This window comes from Trachemys scripta, chromosome 5, assembly GCF_013100865.1.
Source record: "Trachemys scripta elegans isolate TJP31775 chromosome 5, CAS_Tse_1.0, whole genome shotgun sequence".
Classification (NCBI taxonomy): Eukaryota; Metazoa; Chordata; order Testudines; family Emydidae; genus Trachemys; species Trachemys scripta.
Genome location: NC_048302.1, coordinates 78,476,668 through 78,502,239, shown reverse-complemented (window position 1 = coordinate 78,502,239; position 25,572 = coordinate 78,476,668). Strand labels below are relative to the sequence as shown.

The 25,572-nt window shown below is 38.6% G+C and overlaps 1 protein-coding gene across 4 annotated transcripts in view; it reads right to left on the bottom strand.

Annotated features, from left to right (window-relative positions):
- STOX2 (storkhead box 2) overlaps positions 1-25,572 on the bottom strand; it is a 108,063-nt gene that overhangs the window by 19,114 nt on the left and 63,377 nt on the right. For 2 of the 4 annotated variants that reach the window (XM_034770779.1, XM_034770781.1), the window contains one exon: positions 14,727-14,879. In XM_034770779.1, the coding sequence (XP_034626670.1) occupies positions 14,727-14,879 (153 nt within the window). Of the gene's footprint in view, positions 1-14,726; positions 14,880-22,243; positions 22,316-22,703; positions 22,849-25,572 lie in introns of those variants that run through there. The other 2 variants (XM_034770780.1, XM_034770782.1) reach the window with 2 other exon arrangements.

Here is a 25,572-nt window from a genome sequence, read left to right as displayed (position 1 = left end):
AAAGAATACAAAGAAAAGAGAATCAAGGGAAAAGATCTAATTTTTATTATTCTAGTCAAATATTTACATCCCAATGCATCAATATTTATGTATTAATTATGATTTACAGCAATGTATAAATAGGTGCAAATAACATTTTTTTTCAGATAAAAATGCAATAGAAACAAAGCACACAGGAGAACCATACCTCCAACACAATCCAACTGGCAGGACTTTCCCACCAAACCATTCCCACATAAACAAATGTCCCCATAAGGCTCTTACCTCCTCAGCCTCTCCAAGAAAAAGACTATTTGAATTACATAGATCTATTTTATTCAAAGAAATGTGTTGATTATGGTGGATGCTGTTATTTATTTGTCTTCTAAAAACTTCCCCACAAGAGTTGCCTGGCCTTTAAGTGGAGTCTGATGGACCACATGCTTGAGTGTAGATATCAAATACATGCAGAAGGAATACCTTATTATTGACTACATAAATCCACATAGGTCATTTTGTGGACTGGGCCTTGGGACCTGATCCTGCATAAAAATTTCCATTGACTTCAGTGGTGCAGGATCAAGTCCTTAATACTTCATTCAGCACCAAATAAGGCCCCAGCTAATGTGTAGGAGAAGCTAATGGCTGGGCTGCTCTCTTCTGTGTCTCCTCCTGTATATGTATATGTCGGAGACACAGAAGAGAGCAGCCCAGCCATTACGTACACCCATTCTGAAATGTATACCCACGTTTCAGAGGTTAGAGTTTGCAGTTACACTTTGCTACTTGTATTTGAGTACAGCAGGAGGACGACATGGGACCAGCACAGTGAACAACATGCTGTCCAAGAGCTAGCGTGCCATTGTGGCAATTACAAACTGACTTCAAACACTGGCTCTTGGTGTTACCATGTAACTGTGAGGGGAAGGGACAACAAAAATGTCCACATTTTGGAGCTTCATGTGCTAAAATGAAGAAAAGTATTTCTGATTCCTAAATGACTAAATTAATCTATAGTTTAGGAGGATGATCAAAAATAAATAAATAAAATAAATGGCATGGAACCAGTCCCTATTCTTCACCACTGCTTTCTTTCAAGGCAAAAACTCTAACACACACCCCACACATGAAATACAATAGTTGAAACAGATGTTTATACAACCACCAAAAAAGAAGAGAAAAAGCTTTCATGCTTAATATTGAAGGAAACCTTTGTGACACGGGAATTAGTCACTTTTGCTCAATGAATTGGAGACTGCTCAAGAACAGTTCATTAGTGCAAGTTAGTCAACTCATTTAGTACTAACAGGATGGGATCAGATCCTGCAGTAAATTTCTGGTTTCACCAGCTTACTCTTCAGGGAGACTTACAAAAGGGAGTCTTTTTCCACTGCTGAACAGATTACAGGATAAGAAGCACCAAGGTTTAGGACAGTTCTGAAGTTCTTGTTGCATGTACACCTTAGGAAGGAGAGGGTTTTCCATCCATTTGTTCCGAGGACTCCGAATAATCTCATCCTTGCTCTCATAAATGGGGAGAACAGAACCCTCCTGATCTCTAACCTTGAAAATCTTTATTTTATTTTGTTTTTTAAAGGGTGTTGAAACACTGGCTTCTGCTAACCCAGAAGAGACCAGTTGGATTAAGGTCCTAACTGGAATTTACCTGGGAAATATGAGGTAGGGGAAAGGTCCAGTTGAGGTCCATTCCCCTTATTCTTTGATGAATTCAGTGGAACCCTAGCCCATAATCTCACAGAAGAGCAACCTACTGGGGAGATCTCTCTTGTATAACTCGAGAGGAAACCTGCCTGTATCTGCCTTGCTGTGGCTCATGTGGGGGTGGATTCTTCTCTACTTCCTCTGCCGGCATCTTCTAAAAGGCCTTTTTAGTAGCCTGGCCAAGAAAGTGTTAATGCAAGTAGGTTCCAAGCCTTCATTATATGTGTGACTTGCTGGTAGTAGGCTTTAACCTTCCAAAGGCCAAAAATCTCCCCCACTCTCCACGTTGGGAAGGTGAACCCAGATGCTGCTCTCTCAATTGGCAGAAGGGTTCATGCATCGGAGACACAGATAGCTCTTGATGCTGAGAGCATTATAACTATGCAGTCTGGGCAGTATCTCCCTCTTCTTTGCTTCCTCGGACAGCAGCCACCATGCTGACCAAAGATGTGGGTGTCTGTCTGGAGACAGAATTCGGGCTGCGGAAAATGAGGAGGGATGCTAAGAAATGAGTGCCAACATTTCTTTATTCCTCATTAGTTTTGTCTGTGTTAAAAGGACGTGTGGAGCAGTCACCACTCCTGAATTGGGAGTCCAGAGCAGAACAAAATCTTTTGCATTCAACTACTAAAGGTTATTTTTAAAAAAAAATTAATATGGAAAGAGATGCAGTGTTTCTTTTTCAAGGTTTGACTGCTTAAAAACAAAAAGCAACAAAAAACTCTAGTTCCACCTGCACCATATCAAACCCTTTTGAGTTGTATTTTTCTTGCGGCCTTTTCAGTCAACATTTTAGCAAAAGGCAATTTTAAAATTTCTTTGTGAAGTAAGTCATTATCCCCTTTTTTCTTTACAGTCAAAAGCTCTCTTACATAATACACATGTTCTTAATAGGAGCGTCTAGAGTGCATTTTACAGAAAAGAGGAATACAAAGTAAAGTGTTTTTCTCTCTTCCATACGTGAAGAACATTTCAATGAGAAAGCTAAGCTATTGCTGTCCAAATTTCATTAGAGTGGATTCTAATATATGCCAGTGTTTCACTAGTTTAGCAATTGTAGTTGTATGTTTTTGCACACACACAGCCCTAAGCCCTCCTGAAGTTTTGACATAAACCAACAATAGCCAAGATATAGAGAACTCATGCTAACCATTATCCCTAACTCATCCCATTAGAGGGTACACTGTATTGCAGTATGTATAGTAACTACTTTCTTATCTGGCTTTGGATGATATTTGTATTTAGAGGTGTTTTTACTGGGTCAATTACCAGGAATATTTGTCAGGAAAGGTTTATAATGGAGCTGTTCAGAAGCTGAATAGGAACAATATGGACACAAGAGTGAGAGCAACAGGAAAAAAGAAGCGGCTGAAGAGGAGTACTCAGGGCTTGTTTACACTACCGCTTAAGACATTCAGGATTGTGAAAAAGCCACCCCCCTGACTAACGTAAGTTAGATTGACTTAAAGCGGTATCTACACCGCTCTATGTTGGTGGGAGATGCTCTTCTGCAGACATAGCTTCCGCTTCTTGTTGAGGTGGAGTATTTATGCTGACAGGAGAGAGCTCTCCTGTCAGCGTAGCATGTCTTCACCAGAGGTGCTACATCGATGCATCTGCGCTGACATACTGCGGTAGTGAAGACAAGCCTTTAAGATTCCAAGCTGTCTTCCCCCACCCCAAATTATGGGTCACATACATTTCATGAAATAGTCATCAAGGTAAGGCAAGAGAACTCAGATTTCCCCTTCTCCCTTTCCAATGGGTGTACCCTTGCTACAGGAGATCATTCTGGAAGTAGTAGCAGAGACACACACCATCTTGAATGAGCAGGGCACACCAGCAGTAGCAACGAATGGGAATGTCTAAAAAAAAATAGGCAACTGTGTACTGGCAGGTGGACAACAAGAGCTTAGCACACACACACACAGTGCTCAAAGGCTTGTGTTATCTCCCTCAGCAAACACAAAATAATAATATGCAACCCCCCCCAAACCTCAAGCATCTACAATTAAAGAACTTGAAAACTATACTCTCAGCTTGAGCAGGCTCTTAGCATAGGGCAGAAGTGCCAAGAATGAATACAGTGCACACAGAGCCGGATATGTATTATCTGTTGATGTTTGGTTCATACTATCAAAGTGCATCTAGGTGCTTGCTTTGCGAATGCTGTCCCTTCCTCCTCTACCCTTAGTTTTACCAGTGGCAGTGAACCAGAAAGCCAAACTCTCTCAGCTTTTCTTTGTGTCTGTGTACAAGATTCACTGCACGATTCAGTGTTACTCCCGCTGAAGTTCAAGGGTAGTGGTGCAGAAGTCCCTTTTCATGCTCCCCTTTTCATTCTAGAGATACAGTTCCTCATGGAGACACAATGTCTCCAGGCAGGACACCTCACCATTCCCTACAAAGGACTCCCCTGCACGGGAATAATGTAGGCCTCAATCTTTAATTTTACTTGTTTTTTCAATACTCGTTTAAAAAATAGGAAGAAAAGAAAAGAAAAAAGCTTTCTCCCGGGAGCTTTATGAAAGAGTTATTAAAAGAGATTGAAATGGATCTTTTGACACTGTTATGGTTGTTATGTAAAAAGCATTGCAAATGCATTTAAAAAAAATATGTATAATTCACCCAACAGACCAGAATGACTATAAAGTGTTGTGTAAAAGACTCTTGAAACATTAGTTTAGCTGATGCTCTGTAGTTTCACTGGGAGACTAACTCTTATAGACACAGAGTGTGAGCAAAAATCGTACGAAAATATAATTACCTGGGCAGTAAGCAATTTTCCAAGTTAAATATGTCAGCCTTCTCTCTTCCCTTCTACTTGGGGGAAGTTAGCTCCTTTGCATCTTTCATGTAGTCTGAAGATATCCCTTTATCACATCCACCATACAATCCCCCATTTCTGCATCTCAGCAGCACTACACACTAAAATTCGCTAGTGGTTTTATTATGGTCACCACTTCTCAGGTCCATTGGAACGAATAAGTCCATATAAAGGGAAAGAGATCCAGAATTGAATGTGGCTTGCCTGCCTGGCAGCAGAAAGCACTGACACTAGACTGGCTCCCACTACTGTTTTTTAAAATATTTTTGCATATGGTACAGTTTAAATGGTCCCATGATAGCTGGAGGGTGCTTCCTGTAGCCCATATTCTGGACTGAATAAAAACAAAGTGTGAAGTCCAAAGGGTTTATTTACACCAGGAAGCACTTTACACCAAGTTAACAAGCAGCTGCCATGAGATAGCACTTCTACTGATTTGTTTAATTTAATATACAAATGTAAAGGATAGAAGGAAAAAATGCAAAGAACAAAACCGTCTGCCAAAAGGTAATTTTTTTTCCTTTTAAGTTAACACTTTTCCAGTCCTTCTTTCCCATTCCTATTATTTCCTCTTCTTTCTCATCATTTTCCCTACCTATCCATTTCCTTTCCACACTCCTTTTACTTCCCTCCTGGTTGGCCATGTTCTTTCCCCCAAAATAGTTGCAATACATTTCTGTTAGCATTTGGTTTCACATCTGAAGTGGGGAGAGTGGGTGAGATTGTCCCAGTGTATTATAAACAATGTCAGCAAAAATATATGACCCTGAGTGGTTAAAGAGAGCCCTCCATCTACACTAGGACTTTTCACACTGTCTAGCTCTACTGCTAGCACCAGATGATGTGCAGGTGGAAACAATATTTGACAACAGTAGATCAAAAAAATGTTTCTAGTCTACACTAATACTTCCAAAGTTCCTAGCAGTGACAGAACTGAATAGGGCTAGAGAAACAGTGCAAGAAGCCCTGGGATAGACAAGGCTATTAGGTAGAAATAGGATCCATCTATTTAGATTATCATAATGTGCTCATCACGGTCGTACTTGGTACCTTCCAGAATTAAAAAGATAAACAAAGTGATAAAAACCTGTAAAGTGGGGATGAGAAGGGCTCAGTCTTGCTCCCACTGAGTCACTGGCAAAGCACCCATTGACTTTAATGGGAACAAGACAGGACCTGAAGGAGGAAGATAAGTCAAAGCTCTAAAAACCCCCATTTGTTCATGTTCCCCTCCATTAACCATTTGATAGCTCTATTCACTTTGCCTTTTGCAAGTTTTGAAGCTTCTGCTGAAGAGAATAAGAAGCCAAGTTGGTCTTTTTGCTGCTGCAAACAGCTTGGTTATTCTGCATGCAGAAGTCCAAGTAGATGGATTTGCATATTCACTGTATGATTACTGAAAAATAATGGTACAGTGATTATACAAATATCTCTGTTCTAATAATAGTTGTCCAGCAAGAAGAGTACAGATATTTGCACATTAGTTTGAGATTAGCTATAGACTGATGATGCAAATTGGATACCCAGAACCAATCAAGGTGCAGAGCTGTTGGTATTGGAAAAATATTACTGTTATGCTTTCATATCTGTACAGCATCCTGCCATTCTGACTGGTGAAAACAGTTCCATTTCAGTAAGACATATAATTGCCAAAATTCATTTTTTGAAGTCAAGCCCTTTCTGAGTTAGATCTATATCCCCACACCATTTCAGTAATGGGATTCCCAGTTTCTTTGGGTAGTTACATGTGTGAATGGATGGGATACCATAGCACTTTACAAAAATTAATGAACTGAGCCTCATAACTCAAATAGTGAAGAGGACAAAGGCACTGATACACAGCAATAAGGACTGCTTGGTAAGCTGGGCGCAAGCAGTATATGTTTCAACACAGCTAACTGTAAAGTCATATATCTAGTAGATTCTATACGCCTGATGGAATTTTGCACACAATATTTTAAAATTCTGCCTATTTTATTTGTCAAAATAACGCAATATAACCATGCTGGTTTCAATTATTTTGGTAATTTATTTAAACTACAATACATTGGATGGAGAATCGGAGTGGAGAGCATTGGAGGAAATCCCCAACCCCCCTCTGTCTAATAGTAATGTAGCTAGTATTGACCCTTTACTTCTAGTTATTAGTCAACAAATATATGCAGCCATATGCTCAGTGTTACATCATAGGCAACTGAGGAGCAAGTGAGGGCTGGGGACTCAAACTCACAATTTATATTGGCTGCTGACCATCTCCAGAAAGGTCAGTAGCAAACAGTTCATGGAGCACATTCTGATAGGAAAAAATATTCAGTTCAAAAATTTAAAAGTAGTTCTAATCCCTAAAGCTCCATAAGCATTTATAAGGTCACACTGTCCTTTACAATAAGGCTCTTTTACGCCACTCTGGCAATGTAAAGGAACCTTAAAATTTTTACACCTGTTTTATATTTCTGGGGGAATTTACTAAGAACAATGGGAACACTTCATTAAGCAGGCAGGATGCTACATTCTGCTCTGCCTGAGGGGACAGAGTCTGCCCCACGCCTACCTCCTCAGAAACACCCCAAAGCCCTACTCCTCCACACCAAGCGTTCTGCAATAGTGAGCGAGAGGGACAGTGTCTCTCACTCACACAACTACCTAGCCCCAACCCTTAAGGGTGATTTACATCTCTACCAGCAGCTCTGGGTATCCAAACCGACCTGCCTGCACTACCAGAGAGGAACACGTGACCGCTCTTGCAGCTTCCCTATCAGAGGTCATTTTTTCTGCAGGGAAGCAAAGAAATCTGCGGGGGCCATGAATTCTGCACACATGCAGTGACACAGAATTCCCCTACGAGTGTAGAATCTAGGAACACACAATGTAGGCTGAACTTACAGAATAGGGGACTCTATCCTAATAAGCAGTGCCTCTGAAAAAGATTTGGGGGTCTTGGTGGATCATCAGTTGAACATGAACTCCCAGGCAACACTGTGGCCAAAAGGCTACTGTGATCCTTGGATGTATAAAAAAGGAAATCTCAAGTAGGAATAGAGAGGCTATTTTACCTCTGTATTTGGCCTTGCTGCGATCGCTGCTGAAATACTGTGTCCAGTCCTAGTTCGAGAAGGATGTTGATAAATTGGAGAGGGTTCAGAGAAGAGCCATGAGAATTGTTAAAGGAGTAGAAAACATGCCTTTAGAGTGAAAGATTCAAGGAGTTCAATCTACTTATCTTAACAAAGAGAAGGTTAATGGGTGACTTGATCAGTCTAAATACCTACATGGGGAACAAATATATGAAAATAGGCTCTTCAGTCTAACAGACGACCGTATAACACAATCCAACGTCTAGAAGTTGAAGCAAGACAAATTCAGCCTGGAACTGGGTGTAATCTTTTTAACAGTGATGGTACTAACCATTGGAAGAATTTACCAAGGGTCACGGTGGATTCGCCGCCACCACCACCAATTTCTAAATCAAGATTGGATGTAGTGTTTTTTAAAAAAAGATTTGCTCTAGTTCAAACGGAATTATTTTGGGGAAGTTCTATGGTCTGTTATACAGGAGGTCGGATTAGATGATTACAATGGTCCCTTCTATCCTTGGAATCCATCAATAACCTTATTTTGCAAGTGGAGAAACTGAGGTAGAGAGGTTAAGTGACTTGCCAAAGGTGTCAGCAATAGACACTAGAGTCAGAAATAGAAACCAGATCTATTGGTTTCCACAAGATTATCCTTGCAGTGTAGACATTTGGGCTCAGATTGGAGCCTGGGCTCTGAGACCCTCTCCTCTCACTGGGTCTCAAAGCCTGGGCCTGAACATCTACACTGCAATTTTATAGTTCTGCCGCCTGAGACCCACAAGCCCAAGTCAGCAGACCCAGGCCAACCATAGCTACATCGCGGGTCTTTTATTGCAGTGTAGCCATATCTTGTATGTTTGGGACCTGGAAGAAGCCTGAAGGCAAGAGGGCAGCAAGAGGGGTTTGCTGGCTAGTGTCCCCCCAACCAGAGAGCTAGGGCCAGAGGGCTCAAGGAAGGAGCAGCAGAGGGATTTCTTGCTGACTCTAGGCCAAAGAAACCGAGCTACGGTCCAGAGAGGGCTGAAGGCAGGGAAGCAGCAGAGGAACTGACTTGCTGACTTCTCCAAGGCTGCAGAGCTGGATCCAGAAGAACCATGAGGGCCAGGGGGAGTGATGGATGCTCCCAGCAGAGAGGTGGTGGGTGTGTGGGGGAACCTGCTGGAAAGAGCAGGGTTGCACTCCAGCTCGGGGGGCTGGCATTGCTGTCCTGGTACATGGATCGGAGTGGGCTGTGCTGAGCTGGGGCATGGTGAGGGATGCCAGGGCTATATGTTGCATATACTGTTTGGACTATGCTGGGGGAAATCTGGACTATGATTGTGGGACTTTTATTATGATAAATGTATACAGAACATTTGCAATAACTGAACCCCACAAGGGCTATATTTATACTTGGGAAGACTCTGGAGACTAATTCTGGGATTCTGAAGGAGGGAAACTGAGGCAGGCATGCCTGTCATGATGTGGCCTGCCGCAGAAGGATGCTCCTGTTGGGGCTGCCAGTGACACCCTGACAATATCCTGTTTATATGTAAACTCCCTCACCATCTCCAGAGGCTGGTCGTCTTTCTTTCTTGTTCTACTCCCCCACTAAAGAGAAGCACCAGTAAAAAATAATATATATATATATATTAGAGATTCTGGCATTTAAAATACTGTATGACAGCAGCGGAGTTATTTAAGATTATGTAGTGCTTTAATAATTCAAAAGCAGAAACTGTCTGGACATTGAATCATCAGACATGTACATTTGCTGCATCTCAAGAGAGTCTACTGTGCCTTCCACAGAGCTTCCAGACAGAAGATTATGTCTTGTTTGTTGCTCACAAAGAACACTGACCTAAGGTGAACTCACTTAATGTAAAGTACATCTTTTCACTGCTGCATATACATTGGGCATTCAATGTAAAAATGAATGTACAGCAATTATATATTTTTGAGGTGGACTTTACCTCAGTGCAGCAGCCATCTGAATATCACTTCTTTACTTCACAAGTGAATATTAACACAGGGGCACGTATTCTGTTACAGAAATTTTCAACACTGTAAGCTGATTTGGTTAACAACATTACAAAAAAATCTGTAAAAACTATTAAAAACAGCAAAGTCATTATATACCCATAAACTTTAGCTGTAAGCTTTGTTAAAGCCAGGTTCATAGTCACTAGAGGGTAGATGCCAAATGCAGGAAAAGAGGTTAAATTCTTAGCTGTTATCCTGGATTTAATAGATTTACATTTAGTATATGAGATTTTAAATCTGGTCAATAAACATAATGCAGGATTTCATAAACATCTTCTTGCACGATTCTAAATTAGAATATTACAATATTCACAGTAGTAGTGCTCTCTTTAAAAAGAAAGACTGACAAAACACAATACACATAAATAAGATGTTTATTATTATTACAAACATTTTTTTCCCCAATACCAGTGTATAAGTTTACGAAAAATACATTTTAAATAGTGTTTAACTGGTGTTAAATCTTCTAAAATGATTTTCTCCTGAGCTGGCACTATGGCTTAACAAGGGATAAAAGAAACATTCTGATTGGCTCATGAAATACTAGTTTAAGATGTAGAGTGGTTGCTATGTGATGTTATAAATAATTAGCATACCTTATTTCAGATATAGCTGTGGCCCAGATTTATGTCTGCACATTGGCTCAGCAAACTACAGGGCTAGTATGCAACTGTAAGATCCTGCACTGAGGAAAGAGGTTTATTTTTCCTCAGTCTGAGAATGGCAACTGTGGTTACGAAGTTTACACATGCCATAAAACCCAGGGAAGTACCTGTCTTTACAGCACAAGTGACCTTGTGACAAGTGGCTACTGTGAAGACCCTACCTATGCCAACTGGAAGGGTTCTCCCCTTGGTTTAGGTCAGTGGCTCTCAACCTTTCCAGACTACTGTACCCTTCCAGGAGTCTGATTTGTCTTGCGTATCCCCAAGTTTCGTCTCACTTAAAAACTACTTGCTTACAAAATCAGACAAACATACAAAAGTGTCACAGCCACAATATTACTGAAATATTGCTTACTTTCTCATTTTTACCATATAATTATGAAATAAATCGATTGGAATAGAAATATTGTACTTACATTTCAGTGCATAGCATATAGAGCAATATAAACAAGTCATTGTCTGGATGAAATTTTAATTTGTATGGACTTCGCTAGTGCTTTTTATGTAGCCTGTTATAAAACTAGGCAAATATCTAGATGAGTTGATGCACCCCCGGAAGACCTCTACATATCCCCAGGGTACACGTATCCCTGGTTGAGAACCACTGGTGTAGAACCACTCTGAGGAGAAGTAGCTAAGCCTACAGAAGAATTCCGTCGACCTAATCTTGTTTACACCAGGAGTTAGTTGGCTTAGCTATGTCGCTCAAGGGGGTAGATTTTTCACACCCTGAGGTATGTAGCTGGGTTGACCTAACTTGTTAGTGTAGGCCCTAGACATGCAAATGTTCCTACATGGTGAGAGAAAGACAAATTATTTGACAGTATAGAATTTAGAATTACGTACTCAGTAATGCTCTCCTCTTAGTTATTCACAATCCAACTGGGGAAGAGAAACTATTAATATATAAAAGGATATGGGATATTTTAAAACACCTATTGAGAAAATACTTATTCTCAAAAAGCTGGGACTCGTTAATTTCTATAAGGGATGGGGAGACAAATGGAAAGACCAGCCAGCACCAAGAATGGTCCCCTTCACTGGATGATGTGGCTCTCCTGAAGAGAGCTAATACAGTGATATTCAATATTTTAATTATGTTATAACTGCAAGGGTGGAAGGGAAAGGAGTTCCTTTTTAACAGCAAAGTAGAAGAACAGTGATGGGGAAAAAACAAAGCAAAAAAATAATTTAGGACTTTTTAAATTTGTTTTTGGGAGGGGTGAGTGGGGGGGGGGGGATGGGAAATGCAAGATAGGCTTTTTATTAATCTCAGACTTTAGAAAGACCACGTACTCCTTGCTGGAAAAAAGGGGGAGGCGGCAAGAGACTGTGCCAACTTGCCTGGGGATACTTGCAAGCATAGACTATAAAATATTCCAGCCTGCTGAATTATTTTTGTGTGTGTTTTTGTCTGATAGGAGCAGCAGAAATACCAAACCAACCAATACTCACATGCATAAGAAACTCAAGGGATGTATCTAATAATTTAGAATTTCAAGTACCTAATCAGGTTTTTGATAAATGATCTGGATTACAAGCTTCCTCCCAATGTTTCACTCTTTGGAACCTTCCCTATACTTACTAAAGGAGTGTTACTGAAGTAAGCCTGACTTGGAGAAAATAACTGAGACAAACTATACTAGAACTAGAAGTGTGAACTTTGATTGCCCTCTCCACCTTATGCCCCACATAATGGATCATTAACTTTGCAGTATGCAGAGATCACTGGAGAAACTTTATAAATAAAACCACAGGCTGAGACAAAAAACTAGTGTTTACAAAATATACGGTACTTACTGTACTTTCTCCAGATATATCAGAGGGCAGAATTGAGCTTCCTTAAAGAACCCCAAACACTGTAATTATTTGAATGGCAGACAAAAATCTTTATTTTAGACATAGTTCCAAATCCAGAATTTTTTTCTCTTTTCAAAATCTCAAGACTTACTATCAGCCATAGGGAAAGTCCTACACACTATAAGGCTGCACAACTCCATATGCTCTGTTATCCTACAGTTTAAAAAAAAAAAAAAAAAAAAAACCCAAAACCAAAAACATAGAGACATATATATCTAGCTATAACAGGAGTTCCAAGGCAGAGTAAGATATATATTTTTTTGAATATAGAAATTTAAGTAATTAATCTTTACACCAGCGATGGGAGGTAGGTTAGTAATAGCAACCTGTTTAAAGGTGGGGAAACTGAGGCACATAGTGGCTAAACAACTTGCCCAAGGTCACCGAGCAAGCAAGCAGTAGAGCTGGGATTAGAACTCAGGAGTTCCTGATGGCCACCCCTGTGCCCATTCCTTTTATATTACACTGTCTAGAGATGCCTACACAGGGTGCCTTTTGCATCATTCACCAACCCCAGATATAGGCTGTTGGTATGGAGACGACATGCACCCGCACATTATTTTTAATATTTTTCCTTTTGTAAGTGTTACTGTGTCTGGGATATTTCCATGTCACCATTTTATAAAGAATTATTAGCATATACTGACATAAAAACCACCTGAATTTAACAGAAGAAAAATGCATTTTTATGAAACGCCATCAGCAAGACTGGTTATGATAAAGTGGCCAAATCTATAGCTGCTAAAGACTTTTGGTCATAGTGGGGAGAGGTGTCAGCTCCAAGAGCAGGCCTCCCAGCTTTTTAAAGCTATGGAGAGTGGAGAAGGTAGAAGGCAAGACCAGCATCGGAAGTCTGAAGGTCTATGAAAAAAAAACAAAAACTACTGACCTCCTTTAGATTTAAACATAAGCCCACTGAGGCAGACACTAATATTCTTTATTATTTGTACCATGCCACAGCAGTTTTGCCAGCCTGTCCAAAGTGGCTGGGAGGGCCACTAATTCAGTAGATGGGAATCCTGTTCTTGGAGACGGAATGATTTTACACGTGTACATGAAGGACTCTATCAGAAATGATTGCATGAGGAATGGACAGTTCCTTTTGGTCTGTGATTAAGTAAATAAAACTCTAAATGACCTAGTAAAAACCAACATGGAATCTACCATGTGGAGTAAGTGTACTTAGTTCCTGACACACACTTTCTATCCCAGCATGCTCCCTTTCCAATTTTAGGGATTAAAAAGGCACAGTGCAATCCAGTGCCACATGTACATTGCTGATTAGCTTGTTTGGGCACATTTAAGTGCTATGGTAAGCAGGCTATTCAGGGGATATTTAAGGAGTAGCTATACCTACCTCACACTGGTCCCTAAGTGCTTTAAACACAACTAAAAACAACACTGGTCCCTAAGTGCTTTAAACTATGATCCTGCAGAAGTTTCAGATATTTCGCAAGAAATATTGGACAAGCATATTCTGAAGTCAATTAAAAAACAGAAAAGAAAAAAATAGGCCAGAATATTATACTGATTTGTAAATGTTCAATATAACCTCTGTAAATTTCTTCATATCGTTCACTGAATTAGGAATCAACCCTATAAAGTTTAAATCATGTGAGCAACCCTCTTGAAGTGAACATGATTGCCAGTGAGAGTAAGAATAACTCATGGCTGTAAGGGTTGCAGAATCAGGTCTTAGCGTTTCTGTCAATTTTGCTTCAAATCTCAGGATTAATTGGAGCTGCCATCTACAACAGTGGCTCTGGACAAAATTTGGGGGTCGTTGTGGATAACTAGCTGAACAGGAGCTCTCAGTGTGATGGCATGGCCAAAAAAAGCAACCTGGGGATGCATAAACAGGGGAATCCTGAGTAGGAATAGAGAGGGTATTTTACCTCTGTATTTGGCATTGGTACAACCACTACTGGAATACCGTGTCCAGTTCAGTTGTCCACAATTCAAGAAGGATGTTGATAAACTGGAGAGGGTTCAAAGAAGAGTCCCTAGAATGATTAAAGAATTAGAAAATATGCCTTATAAAGACACACTCAGAGTTTGATCTATTTAGCTTAACAAAGAGAGGGTTGGGGCTGACTTGATCACAGTCTAAGTACCTACCTGGGGAACAAATATATGATAATAGACGCTTCAATCTAGCAGACAACAATATAACACAAGCGAACATGTGGAAGTTTAAGCTAGACAAATTCAGACCGGAAATAGAGTATAATTTTTTTAGACGTGTGGATATTAACCACTGAAAGAATTTACCAAGGGTCACAGTGGAGTCTCCATCCTGACAGTTTTTAAATAAAGATTGGATATTTTTCTAAAAAAGATATGTTCTAGAAATGATTTTGGGGAAGTTCTATGGCTTATATTTTACAGGAGGTCAGACTGGATAATCACAATGATCCATTCTGGCTTTGGAATCCATGAATAAGCAAAGCAGGTTATCTACGAAGCTTCCTTTTCTAAAGTAACAAACATTTTAATCAACACTTTAGGAGGAAATCTTTGACTGCACTTAAAAAAATCCAGGTTCATATGATTAGTGTTTCATTAGTGTATGGTTACCTGGGAAGCAGGTTGTTAGGTGTTCCATTAGTGCTTCTTGCGTGACTTGTTTTCGTGCAGAGTTCATTGCTGAGATGGCCAAGCAAAGGATTTCCCCAAGTGGGATAAACTGTGACTGACTGATGGGAGACATATTGATTGGTGATACATCACCTGTAGAAAGACAGTAGATATTCAATGAAGGGTTTCATTTAAATGTTGCTCACAGAACAAGTATACAGAGATGTGTCCATTACAATGTACACAATTTTGTATAATTTATATCGCTTTTGCGATAAAACCTTCAAAATAAGAACCACAACTTAGAGAAATCAAGGACAATACATTTTTGACATTGAGGGTGCACTAAAATGTTCAGGGAATATTTTCAAAGAATGATCCAATACTTGAACCCACAAAAATTCATGCTCACCCACTGCAGCTGCAGAATCCCAAGTTTGCATGTGCAAAGCAACAACTGTACACACAAGCATGAACTTGTGAATGCAATGGGTTCATACACATTTTTGTAGGCATAGCTCTCTCTTTTCAAATCCTGGTTGTATGGGTCATCTACAGTTTGTACTAGAGAGAATTTTGATTTTTTTTTTAAATTGCAACAAAAATTAGAAAAAAAATTCTGGAAATTCTGATAATGAGCCATATTTTTAGTTTGCTGGCCAGCTGTATTATGCCCTCTGCTCAGTGGCACAAAAGCATCAAATACCTAAAGAGTTATGTTCAGAAGAGCTCCTTCCTTGGTCTACAGATGTAATGACTTTGCATGACTGTAGATTAAAAAGGAATTTTTAAGTTTTGTTGATGAAATATGAACAAGTACAGACTGTTGTGTTATCTGCTTTAGGTGAACTTTATTTTAACTTGCCAGGTTACTTATCCAATTAATTTTTCCCATGAAGTCTTGAAAATATATTTTATTAGCCAATACTTTAAGAGCACAGAAAAACTTTTAAACTTAAAAGGTTACAGGATGAGAAACAACTTGATGAGATAAGTATACAGTACATACACATTTAAAGTCTGCTCTTTATCTCCTGTTTCAGTGGTAATAGTTCCCAGATGGTCCCAAAAGTACGGCAATGCTTCCTACGTAGCCAGTGAAAAAGCAGAAGGATTGGAGGTTTCCTTAACCATAACAGAATACTAGATAGTAACAATGGGCTGAAGAGTTGGTGTTAGGATTCCAATCAGGTTTGGACTACATACAGTTCAGGTCACAGACTGATCAACCACTGGGTTGCAGGTTTAGATTAAATGGCTTTGAAACTTCATGAGCTGTTCTCATGAGATTTCAGCAAATCTGAACAACAACTAGAATGCAGTTTTGGATAAGATCAGAAACCAAATATATGGAAGTGGGTTCAAATCTAGGAATTCAGATCCAACCCACTCCTGAAATTCAAAGGGATTATTAGAAGTTCTGAGTGTGGCCCCATTAATTTTAATTGTCTTGTTTTTTACTAAGCAGATACAGTGTGCTCACACAGGGCTCACAAATGGAAAATCAAATGCATCTAACCTTAAACAATACTCAGAATTGTTGCACTGAGTATTTTGTAAAAAAGTTTTCATAATTGCTTTAGGTTAACCCTATGTGTAATATTTATTTTTCAAATATGCCAGTTGCATATTCTGTTGGACAGTAGGGACACATGTGAACAGAGATGCATTAAGGATTTAAAAAAACATACATAAAAATATGGAAGTGGATTTAAAATAAGTTTATTTGTTCTGTATCTCTCTGGAATACTATTGCCTACCACCTAAATAGGTCTTCATTCTGCAATTGGATATATGTTGGCAGAGCTTAGAACCTATACAGAGCTCCATTGCCTTCAGTTGGACTCCTTGTGAGTGCAAAGATCTGCCCCATGTATATTTGACTTCAGGACTGGAGCCTTGAATTAGAAGCTCTTTGGGACATTTTTATTTTACCTGTCTGCAAAGTGATTGGAACGTTACTAGATTACTATAGAAAGTAATAACCAACAACAATCTGGAAAATGGTGGACATCTGATTAGGAAGAATAGTAGACAGGGTTACACATGACAGAAGGCAAAAGCAGGTAGGCACAGCATTCCTAATCTTTTAAGAGGGGAAAAAACCTGAAGAGTTAATTATACTATTGTTAAGACAAACGAATATTTTATCTGTCAACAGGAAAAATTATTTATATAAACATATGAAGATAAAATCTTTAAAAATCAACGAGACATAAATATAAGAAAGTCAGTGTTCAAATGTATGTAGAGAATACTTAGTCCTGCCATGAGTGCAGGGGACTGGACTAGATGACCTCTCAAGATCCCTTCCAGTCCTATGATTCTATCTACAAAAATGACATTGTATTGGAGAGAAGATGACATTGCCCTAATAATTGGTCTCATACCTGAAAAGCATCAGAATTAGTGAGTACACACACAAAGGATTACAACTGGAATACGAGATCTTCCTTTTTAAATAGGCCACTTAACCCGAGGAATCATTACGATTTAATAAATGATCCTTTACAATTTTTTATTAGTCTTCTGAAGGAAGAGATTGGATTCAGAATGTTGTGAATTGTTAGTTTCAGATGGCTGCATACTAGTCATCAAGTAGTAAAGTTCTTTTTATTTTAGAAACACTTGGTGCTTCCTTTTTATGTAGAAATATCTGTGTACACCGTGTATAAGAAACTGTTTTGTAAAGTATGCAAAGTGCAGACAAGGCCCTGTAAGCCCCAATTTTCAAACAGCAAGTCTGCAAATATTGTTCTAAAATTGTGAGCTTAATTTGCATAATTAGTTACCACTAAAGCATCTGGAAATTGGGTTTTTTATGTAAGCAAATCAGGTAAAATATTCAACAGGAATCCATACACATTTTAAATTCAAAAGGAATGGCTGACATATATTAGTATTGTAAAAGGCTATCATAATTCACTCCTTGCTAATTCCTTTGAGAGTTGGTTAACTTTGACAAGGCAACCCTCATTCATCTTCACTGCTGTCAGAATTAATTCTATAGTTAAACCTACAGATGCCAATAAACCATCTCCTCGAGATAATTTGTGATTCTTCAAAGAGGAACAGAACATCTGTAAAACTTACAATAGACCTAGTGAGAGAGAGCCTCAGAGACCCACACTTACGGAGGTACTAATTTGCCAAGTTTTATCTTAAACACCCTTGGGCTCTGGGAAGTTCCAAGTACTCTGTGGTTGTAGTTAAGTGAAGACATTCTTTGATGCACAGCAACAGAAAGTATCTTGTGTTTACAATTTAATTTAATATATTAACACCAATTATATGTATAAATAGCATTTAGCCTTTCGAATACAAGATTTACAACAAATTTTTTAAGTAAAGATCTGTTAAAAAAAAAATCAAATATTCTTTTCCTAAAACTTTTTTTTTTTTTGGTAAACCTCAACACTTTATAAAGGATTCAGCATATGGCTCCCATTAGCTCAGACTGATGCTTGTTTCAAGCAGCTTTCCTTTGAAATCAAATTACTAGACTTGACTTTCAAATGTTTATGTTCAAAATTAAAAGGAAAACGGTGGAGCCCAGAAAGCAGCTTTCACCAGCTGACTGTATGTTTTATTAAAATACCATCAACAGCTAGAAGTACATGGTTTCAACTCCATTTCAGCTTCCAGTGGAAAGAAACAACAGTCAAACTTCTTTTTTTTTTTTTTTTTTTTTTAAAGAATTATAATAAAATCAAGTTTCCTGGTATTTCCTTATGTACTTCATAGGCATTTTGAAAATGTCTAAGCACATAACAAGTAATTAATGGGATCTGGCCTCTCCTTGATGACAATGGGATTTACATAGATAATTACCCTTTTTAATGGAAGCTATTATTTAAAAATTAAGAGAGTCAGTTATAAGTAAAATAACCACATGCTTAAATAGCATTTTTCTTCCATGGATCTCAAAGCACTTTACAGAGATGGGTAAACGGTATTATTCCTATTTTACAGATGAGACACCACGGCACAAAGAGGTTAAGTGATTACCCCAGGTTACACACAATCAGTAACATAGCTGGAAATAAGAACCCATGCTTCAGTGTCCTATTCACCAGATTTGCTATACACCATTTAATTCGGTATGTCTGAATCTCAGCTGCTTACTTTACTGACAAAAAATATTTTTAGTACAGATCGCACTAATGACAAAACGTTATGAAAGACAAACCTAGACTGCATTCTGCTCTATGCATTAACAACAAAACTGTCAGCTAAGTTCTGACAATAGAATCTTTATTACTGATTAAGCGGTTAGAAAGAACAGAGTTTGAATTCCAGCTCTCTGTCTCAGTTTGCAGGGACAGCAGTTAGAAAAATCATCTTTGACTTATAAATGGAGCCAATTCAATGCATCCATTGAGAAAGAAAAATATGAAAATACTATGATGTTTTTACAGAGTCACTTTTCAGAGTACAACCACACTTTATTAGAATTTATACACTTATTTCCTCACATATGGGGAAGAAACCCCCTAAGTGCACTTCTGCAGTGCAGTGAAATGTAAGAAGCCCAAATGTAACCAATTCCTCCCCTTCTCCCCGTCACTCAAAGCTCTTTAACCTTTTGTGGTACAACAGTTTTCTACAGATAAACTTTAAACATACGATTTTATTAAAAAGGAAATTTCAAGTTATGACATTACAGCCCTTTCATGGTATCTAAATACCACGGGGAGGGTTTGCATTAGAAATGCCTTAGATAGATTTCCATGCCAACAGACTGATATCTTCAGCAGATGATTGTGACTTCACTGTAGGATCAAGCAAAAAGAGAAGCTTGTTTGTGATAATGGAGAAAGCTCTTCTTCGAACAAAAGATAGCTAACAGCAGCAGCTGGGGACAGAGAAAATTACAGAGAGAAGAACAAGCTCCTCATATAAATATTCTCTTTTCGAGCTTACCTGAAATCCCATTTTGAAGGGACACATTTCCAAAATTACTTCTTGTGAGCCTAACTGGTTAATACTGGTGGATAAACTGAACAAGTTATACATTTGACAGGGGTTGCATCCTCATCCCTAAATTTCAAGGTGAGTTCAATCATATTATTTCCAGAATAGCCATCATAGGCTAGCAAACAAACATTTAAAAAAGGCCAATTCAAAACAACAATGTACAAGCACATATCAAATTGCCACTTGAGACTATATGGCACCTTTTATCCAGATTAAACAATAGTGAGAACTGGAAGAACATGCAGTTTCTGATAGCATTAAAAATGCTAGAAACATTAGATCGATGATGTATTAATATATAAATGAACATATGAGTCAACAGTGTAACGCTGTTGCAAAAAAAGCAAACATCATTCTGGGATGTATTAGCAAGAGTATTATAAGTAAGACACGAGAAGTAATTCTTCTGCTCTACTCTGCACTGATTAGGCCTCAGCTGGAGTATTGTGTACAGTTGTGGGCGCCACATTTCAGGAAAGATGTGGACAAATTGGAGAAAATCCAGAGAAGAGCAACAAAAATGATTAAAGGTCTAGAAAACATGACCTATGAGGGAAGATTGAAAAATTTGGGTTTGTTTAATCTGGAGAAGAGAAGACAGAGGGGACATGGTAATAGTTTTCAAGTACATAAAAGGTTGTTACAAGGAGGAGGGTGAAAAATTGTTCTTCATAACCGCTGAGGATAGGACAAGAAGCAATGGGCTTAAATTGCAGCAAGGGCAATTTAGGTTGGACATTACAAAAAACTTCCTAACTCTGAGAGTGGTTAAGCACTGGAATAAATTGCCTAGGGAGGTGGTGGAATCTCCATCATTGGGGATTTTTACGAGCAGTTTGACAAACACCTGTCAGGGATGGTCTAGATAATACTTAGTCCTGCCCCGAGTGCAGGGGACTGGACTAGATGACCTCTCGAGGTTCTTTCCAGTTCTATGATTCTTTATTTTACTGACCACGACTAAAATTTTAAAAAAATGTAATTTGCCGAGTCCCAATTAAACACCATGATTGAGCCTTCTTTGTAAGTTGATTTATCATTTTTTTTAAATCACATTTTCAGACTTACTTTACTGATATACACATAACATTAAAATGTAGTATCAAGAGAAGACTGTAACTGGATAGAAAAAAAATATTTTAGAAAACAACCAAGCTATTTACCCTGGTTTAAGAGAAGGCTAAACCTTATTTATTTATGTTTTAAAAGAGCAACTTAATGGTTGGTAAAAATTCCACTGACTACAAAATAAAAAGATATCCCTATGCCTCTAATCAGTTTCACAAACAATGATGGTATGTGCTACTATATGCTTACTAGCACAATGGAATCCTGGTCAATGACTGGGGCGCTCTAATAATAATAATAATTATTATTATTATTAACAGAATCTTGCATGTATATTTGCTCACCAGCTAGCCAATTTCACACCACCGAAAATGTATGCACACCAAAACATACCTTCTTCTTACCAACATAAGACACTTTCATATTTCAACTAATATTGCAAGAATGCAACTATATGATATGACCATTCAAACTATTTTTGGCCTTGGGAATTACACAGAAATCCCAATGCTGACCTACAGTATGACAAATATTTGCTTCATGTGTTAACGTTCTTAGGGTAGCTTTTGAATGCTGGTAGTGATTAACTCTGTTTCAAGCATGTAAAATGACCTATTCATCCTTTGGACCAGGTTAAAAATGATCCTACAGATGTAACATACCAAATTTCAGTTACTTTGTCAATACTGAAGTGCCCACAGTTGTCAGATTGGCGCGCGCACGCACACACTCACTCTACACATTATGATCTAAATATTTCAATGTATTATGCTTCATTCATTTACCACGGCCAGCTGACTCCTGACTCCCCAGCCTATGCAATGCTATGATCACAAAGCTCCTATGAAAATCTATGGGACTGTCCCAGAGAATATCAGGAAATTCCTTTTTAATAAAATATATATATAGTGTGCTTTAAAAAAAAAAAGCTACCCGAACAATTTTTTCAGTTTCTTTTTTCTGAATTACTATTTTATACTTTCAGTACACAATATGTTAAAAAGGGGATTTACCTGAACCCCTATGCTCCATTACAGTTCTATAGTAGCTGTGATGTCACAACATTGCCAGGGCATTACATCATAGTGGAATCTGGCTGGCTGCAGCAGAGATCAATGCCATAAGACCTGAATAAAAATAAAGCATGCTTCTAAATAATAATATGTTGAATGCTCACCTCTTACCAAAACTATTGGGAGCCTCCAGACCATAAATGCTAATGCATTACCTGTACGGGTCATCTTTAAGGAATTCTAGAATACTTGAATCTTCCCATAATTTTGTACGAGAGAGAGATATATAAACATAGATAAGAATTAGGGGGTAAAAAAAATCTCTAAAGAGCTCTGCAAATATACCCCCTACTCAATGTTATGAAAACTCATCTTCAAAAATATCTCTTCTTTCACCCTATATTCATGGAACAGTTGGAATCACACTCTACCACCACCCCCTGTTTTGAAGGCACTCACAGTCTTAGTAAAGCAACTCTCCTCTGCAATGCCTCAGGATTCTGCAGTGTCACTCCTTTTCTGCCTGGTTCTCTGCAAAGTGAAGTCATAGGAATGGATCAGCCAACCTGCCTTTGCACTACCCTGCCCAGAATCCTTTGTGAACTGAAATGAGTCATCGTTCTGAGAAAAGCTACAGTACGATGTTCCAAGGTTTCTCCGTATGTCTGTGCATGCTTCTTTGTCTTTGCAACGGAATGTCGCTGCTTTTGTAACAGTGCACCGCTGCACTGTACAAGAGTAACAAACCAGTATCCTTACCAAGTGGGCAAAAAAGCCACTTACATGCATTAGCAGAGACGAGTTAAAGCTTTAACTCCTAGACAAGCTACAAAATTTACATCTAGCAGCATCATACAGACACATATATACACACAACATTTATTTCTAAAATCATTTGCAATTTAGCTTACAAACTTACCCGTGTTTACTATAATCACAAAAAATATTTGCTTTCCTTTTCCATGTCTGGAGAAAGCTGCAGACCTATGTGTAATACAGATGGTTCTATTGTACACTGGATCAAAGTTGTGCAGCTGTGAACAATTCGTCAAAAATTCACATTGGGGAACAAGTCCTTTCAAGCTTATGTCTTGTCATCCCATTCACCAGCTAGGTTCACAATAAAGCGAGCCCTGAAATCATGCCAACGAGCCAGCAGAAATCGTCAAACTGCTCCAAGTGCCGAGAGCCAGCGGAGCTGCTGCTGCTTCTGCTGACAAAGAAGGTAACGTTCAGAATGAGGTCACTGTGTCAACATCTCACTCTCAATGTGAGGCTTCTGTTTGCTCAGTAAGTGCAGGCTAACTTAGGCTGTTTGGGGTGGAGAAGGGTGCATTTATTAGCTTTGAAAAAATGTTTCAATTGTTTTAATTTGGGGGAAATTTTATATCCAACTGTGATTTGTCAAAGAGACAGAAACAATGCATAGGAAGCAGGAAAAACAAAACAAAGGCATTTTGATATGGGTTTTTCTTCAAAGGCGTATTTTATTCTGCATAGAATACAGTGCCCTCACTTTAAAAATACTTAGACTCACAGGTCCATAAAATCCTGTAACCCTACTCCTTGATAGTCATCAGACCCCATCTACACTGCAGTTACAACTATGAAAGGTAACAGTATAAGACCAAAGTTAAGGTCTTATCAAGGCCTTATCTCAACTAGGAAAACAGGTGTTTGGATATTGTTTGAGTTAGCCACGTAAAAGGTAGCTTATCCCATTGAAGATTCAGTTGAACACCTTTAAAATCATATTAGCTGATTTGGCTTAATGATGCTAGGGAAAGCCTAGGGCCTACCCTGACCAACTAACAATTTTAAAGGCGTTAAACTAAATCTGCAGTAGATGCCTACTGGTTTTCCTAATGGGATTAGATACCTAGAAGTAGATAATTTGATTAAACAACCAACCAAACCAAATATTCTTTTCCTAGTCTTGACAAGGGTCTATACTGCAAATTGTTGTAACCACTGTACCAGGTCATGTGACAACAGTGGTGTAAACTGGGTGTCTTGACACAACTGTAATTATAATGAAGCAGGGGCATCAGAAGGTATTTGAAGCTTGAAGAAATGTATTTTTGCCATACTTACACCCAGTCATTTTATACAACAACAACAACAACAAAAATCATATCCTGTGGTACTTAGCCAGGAAAACATTCATTGATTTTAAGAGACTTTTGCCTACTCAAGGGCTGCGGAATCAAGCTCAAAGTTTCTAAAAGACAAATGAATCCACCCTGGCAAATTGAATTAAACACGTCTCCCAGAATCTTCCTGAAGAAATCTCTGCAGTTAATCCATCAGATCCACATCTATTTTCTAATAAATTCTCTTTATGTTTCTGAAAAGAAAAGCTTACTGTGGGCACTCTTAGAATGGAATTACAGCAGGACATACTGTAACAAAAACAACCAGAGCTTTTTCCTCAGTTTTCTTTATTTTTTTTTTAAACACATAAATTACTATTTCAATAGTTGAAAGGTACTGAAGTTGAAGAACAAGCCAGGATTTTCACCATCACAAGCCAGTGATGATATTGCAGCATGAGCTAAGTCCACAGAAAATAGTATCAACTGAAGTCCAAATTAGTGAAGTGGTTCAATTATCATGCTCCTCCCTCTCCAACACACACATAGGACAAAGTGATAAGCATTCGGTAATAGCAGCAACAGCTGACAGTATGTATTAAATTGCCATTGTATGGCTGTCTGCCCTATCCGACAATGACATCTCATGTTTTCTATTATGGCTGTATAGTCAGATCTGTAAGGAGCAACGGTTGTGAACAGATGTCACAAAGGAATGTGTAGGCTCCCACTGAAGATTTGTCATGACACTTAGCCCTTTTTTCAATCAGTTTTTCTTGTCTATCATTCTTAAAGAGTTTACAACTTTTATTGATAGTTGCTCTCCATTTAGATCTGTCCTTGGTAACGTCTTCAAAGTTTTCATGAGTTCAGATTCTGTTTAAGGGTATCTTTGAAACATTTATGTTGACCAACCTTCCTGCACATTCTGCGTTTCAGCTCACCATAGAGGGCTTTTTTTAGGAGTGTATCATCATCCATTCCGGTAACGTGACCTGTCCATCTAAGCTGAGCTTTGATAATCATTGCCTCAATGCTGGTTGGTGGTGTTTTTTCAAGGATGTTAATGTTTGACAAATTGTCTTGCCAGAGGAACTTCAGAATAGAACGAAGACATCACACGCAAAATTTTTCAAACTGCTTGATGTGTCTGAAGTAAATGGTTTACAGTTCACATCTGCATAAAAGGGATGCTATCGCTGCTGCATTGTATATCATCCATTTTGTTGACACTGCGATGATATGCTGGTTGCGTATCTTGTGGCGAAGGCTTCCAAAAACCTGGCTTGCCTTTTGTATTCTGTTTGACATTTCCTGATCTCACTTGAAACAGTACTGCCAAGGTATGTAAAGCAACTGACATTGTTTAGTTTTGTAATATCAGTGCTGATATTTGGCTCAGTGGTGGTGGTGGTGATGATGCGACTGTTTGGAAGAAGACTTCAGTTTTTTGCCAGGCTGGTGGTGAGTTCAAACTGTTTAATTGCCTCTGGGACCATGTGAAGAATAAACTTTAGGTCACTTTTACTATGACTAGGTGGAGCACAATCATCCCTAAAAAGGCCTTCACACACAAGTTCCTCACGGATTTTTGTCTTTGCAGTAAGCCTTCAGAAACTAAAGAAACTTCCATCAGTTCAATCCCTTATGTACATGCACTTTTGAAGGTCGTCAGTTGCATAATTCAGAATGGCT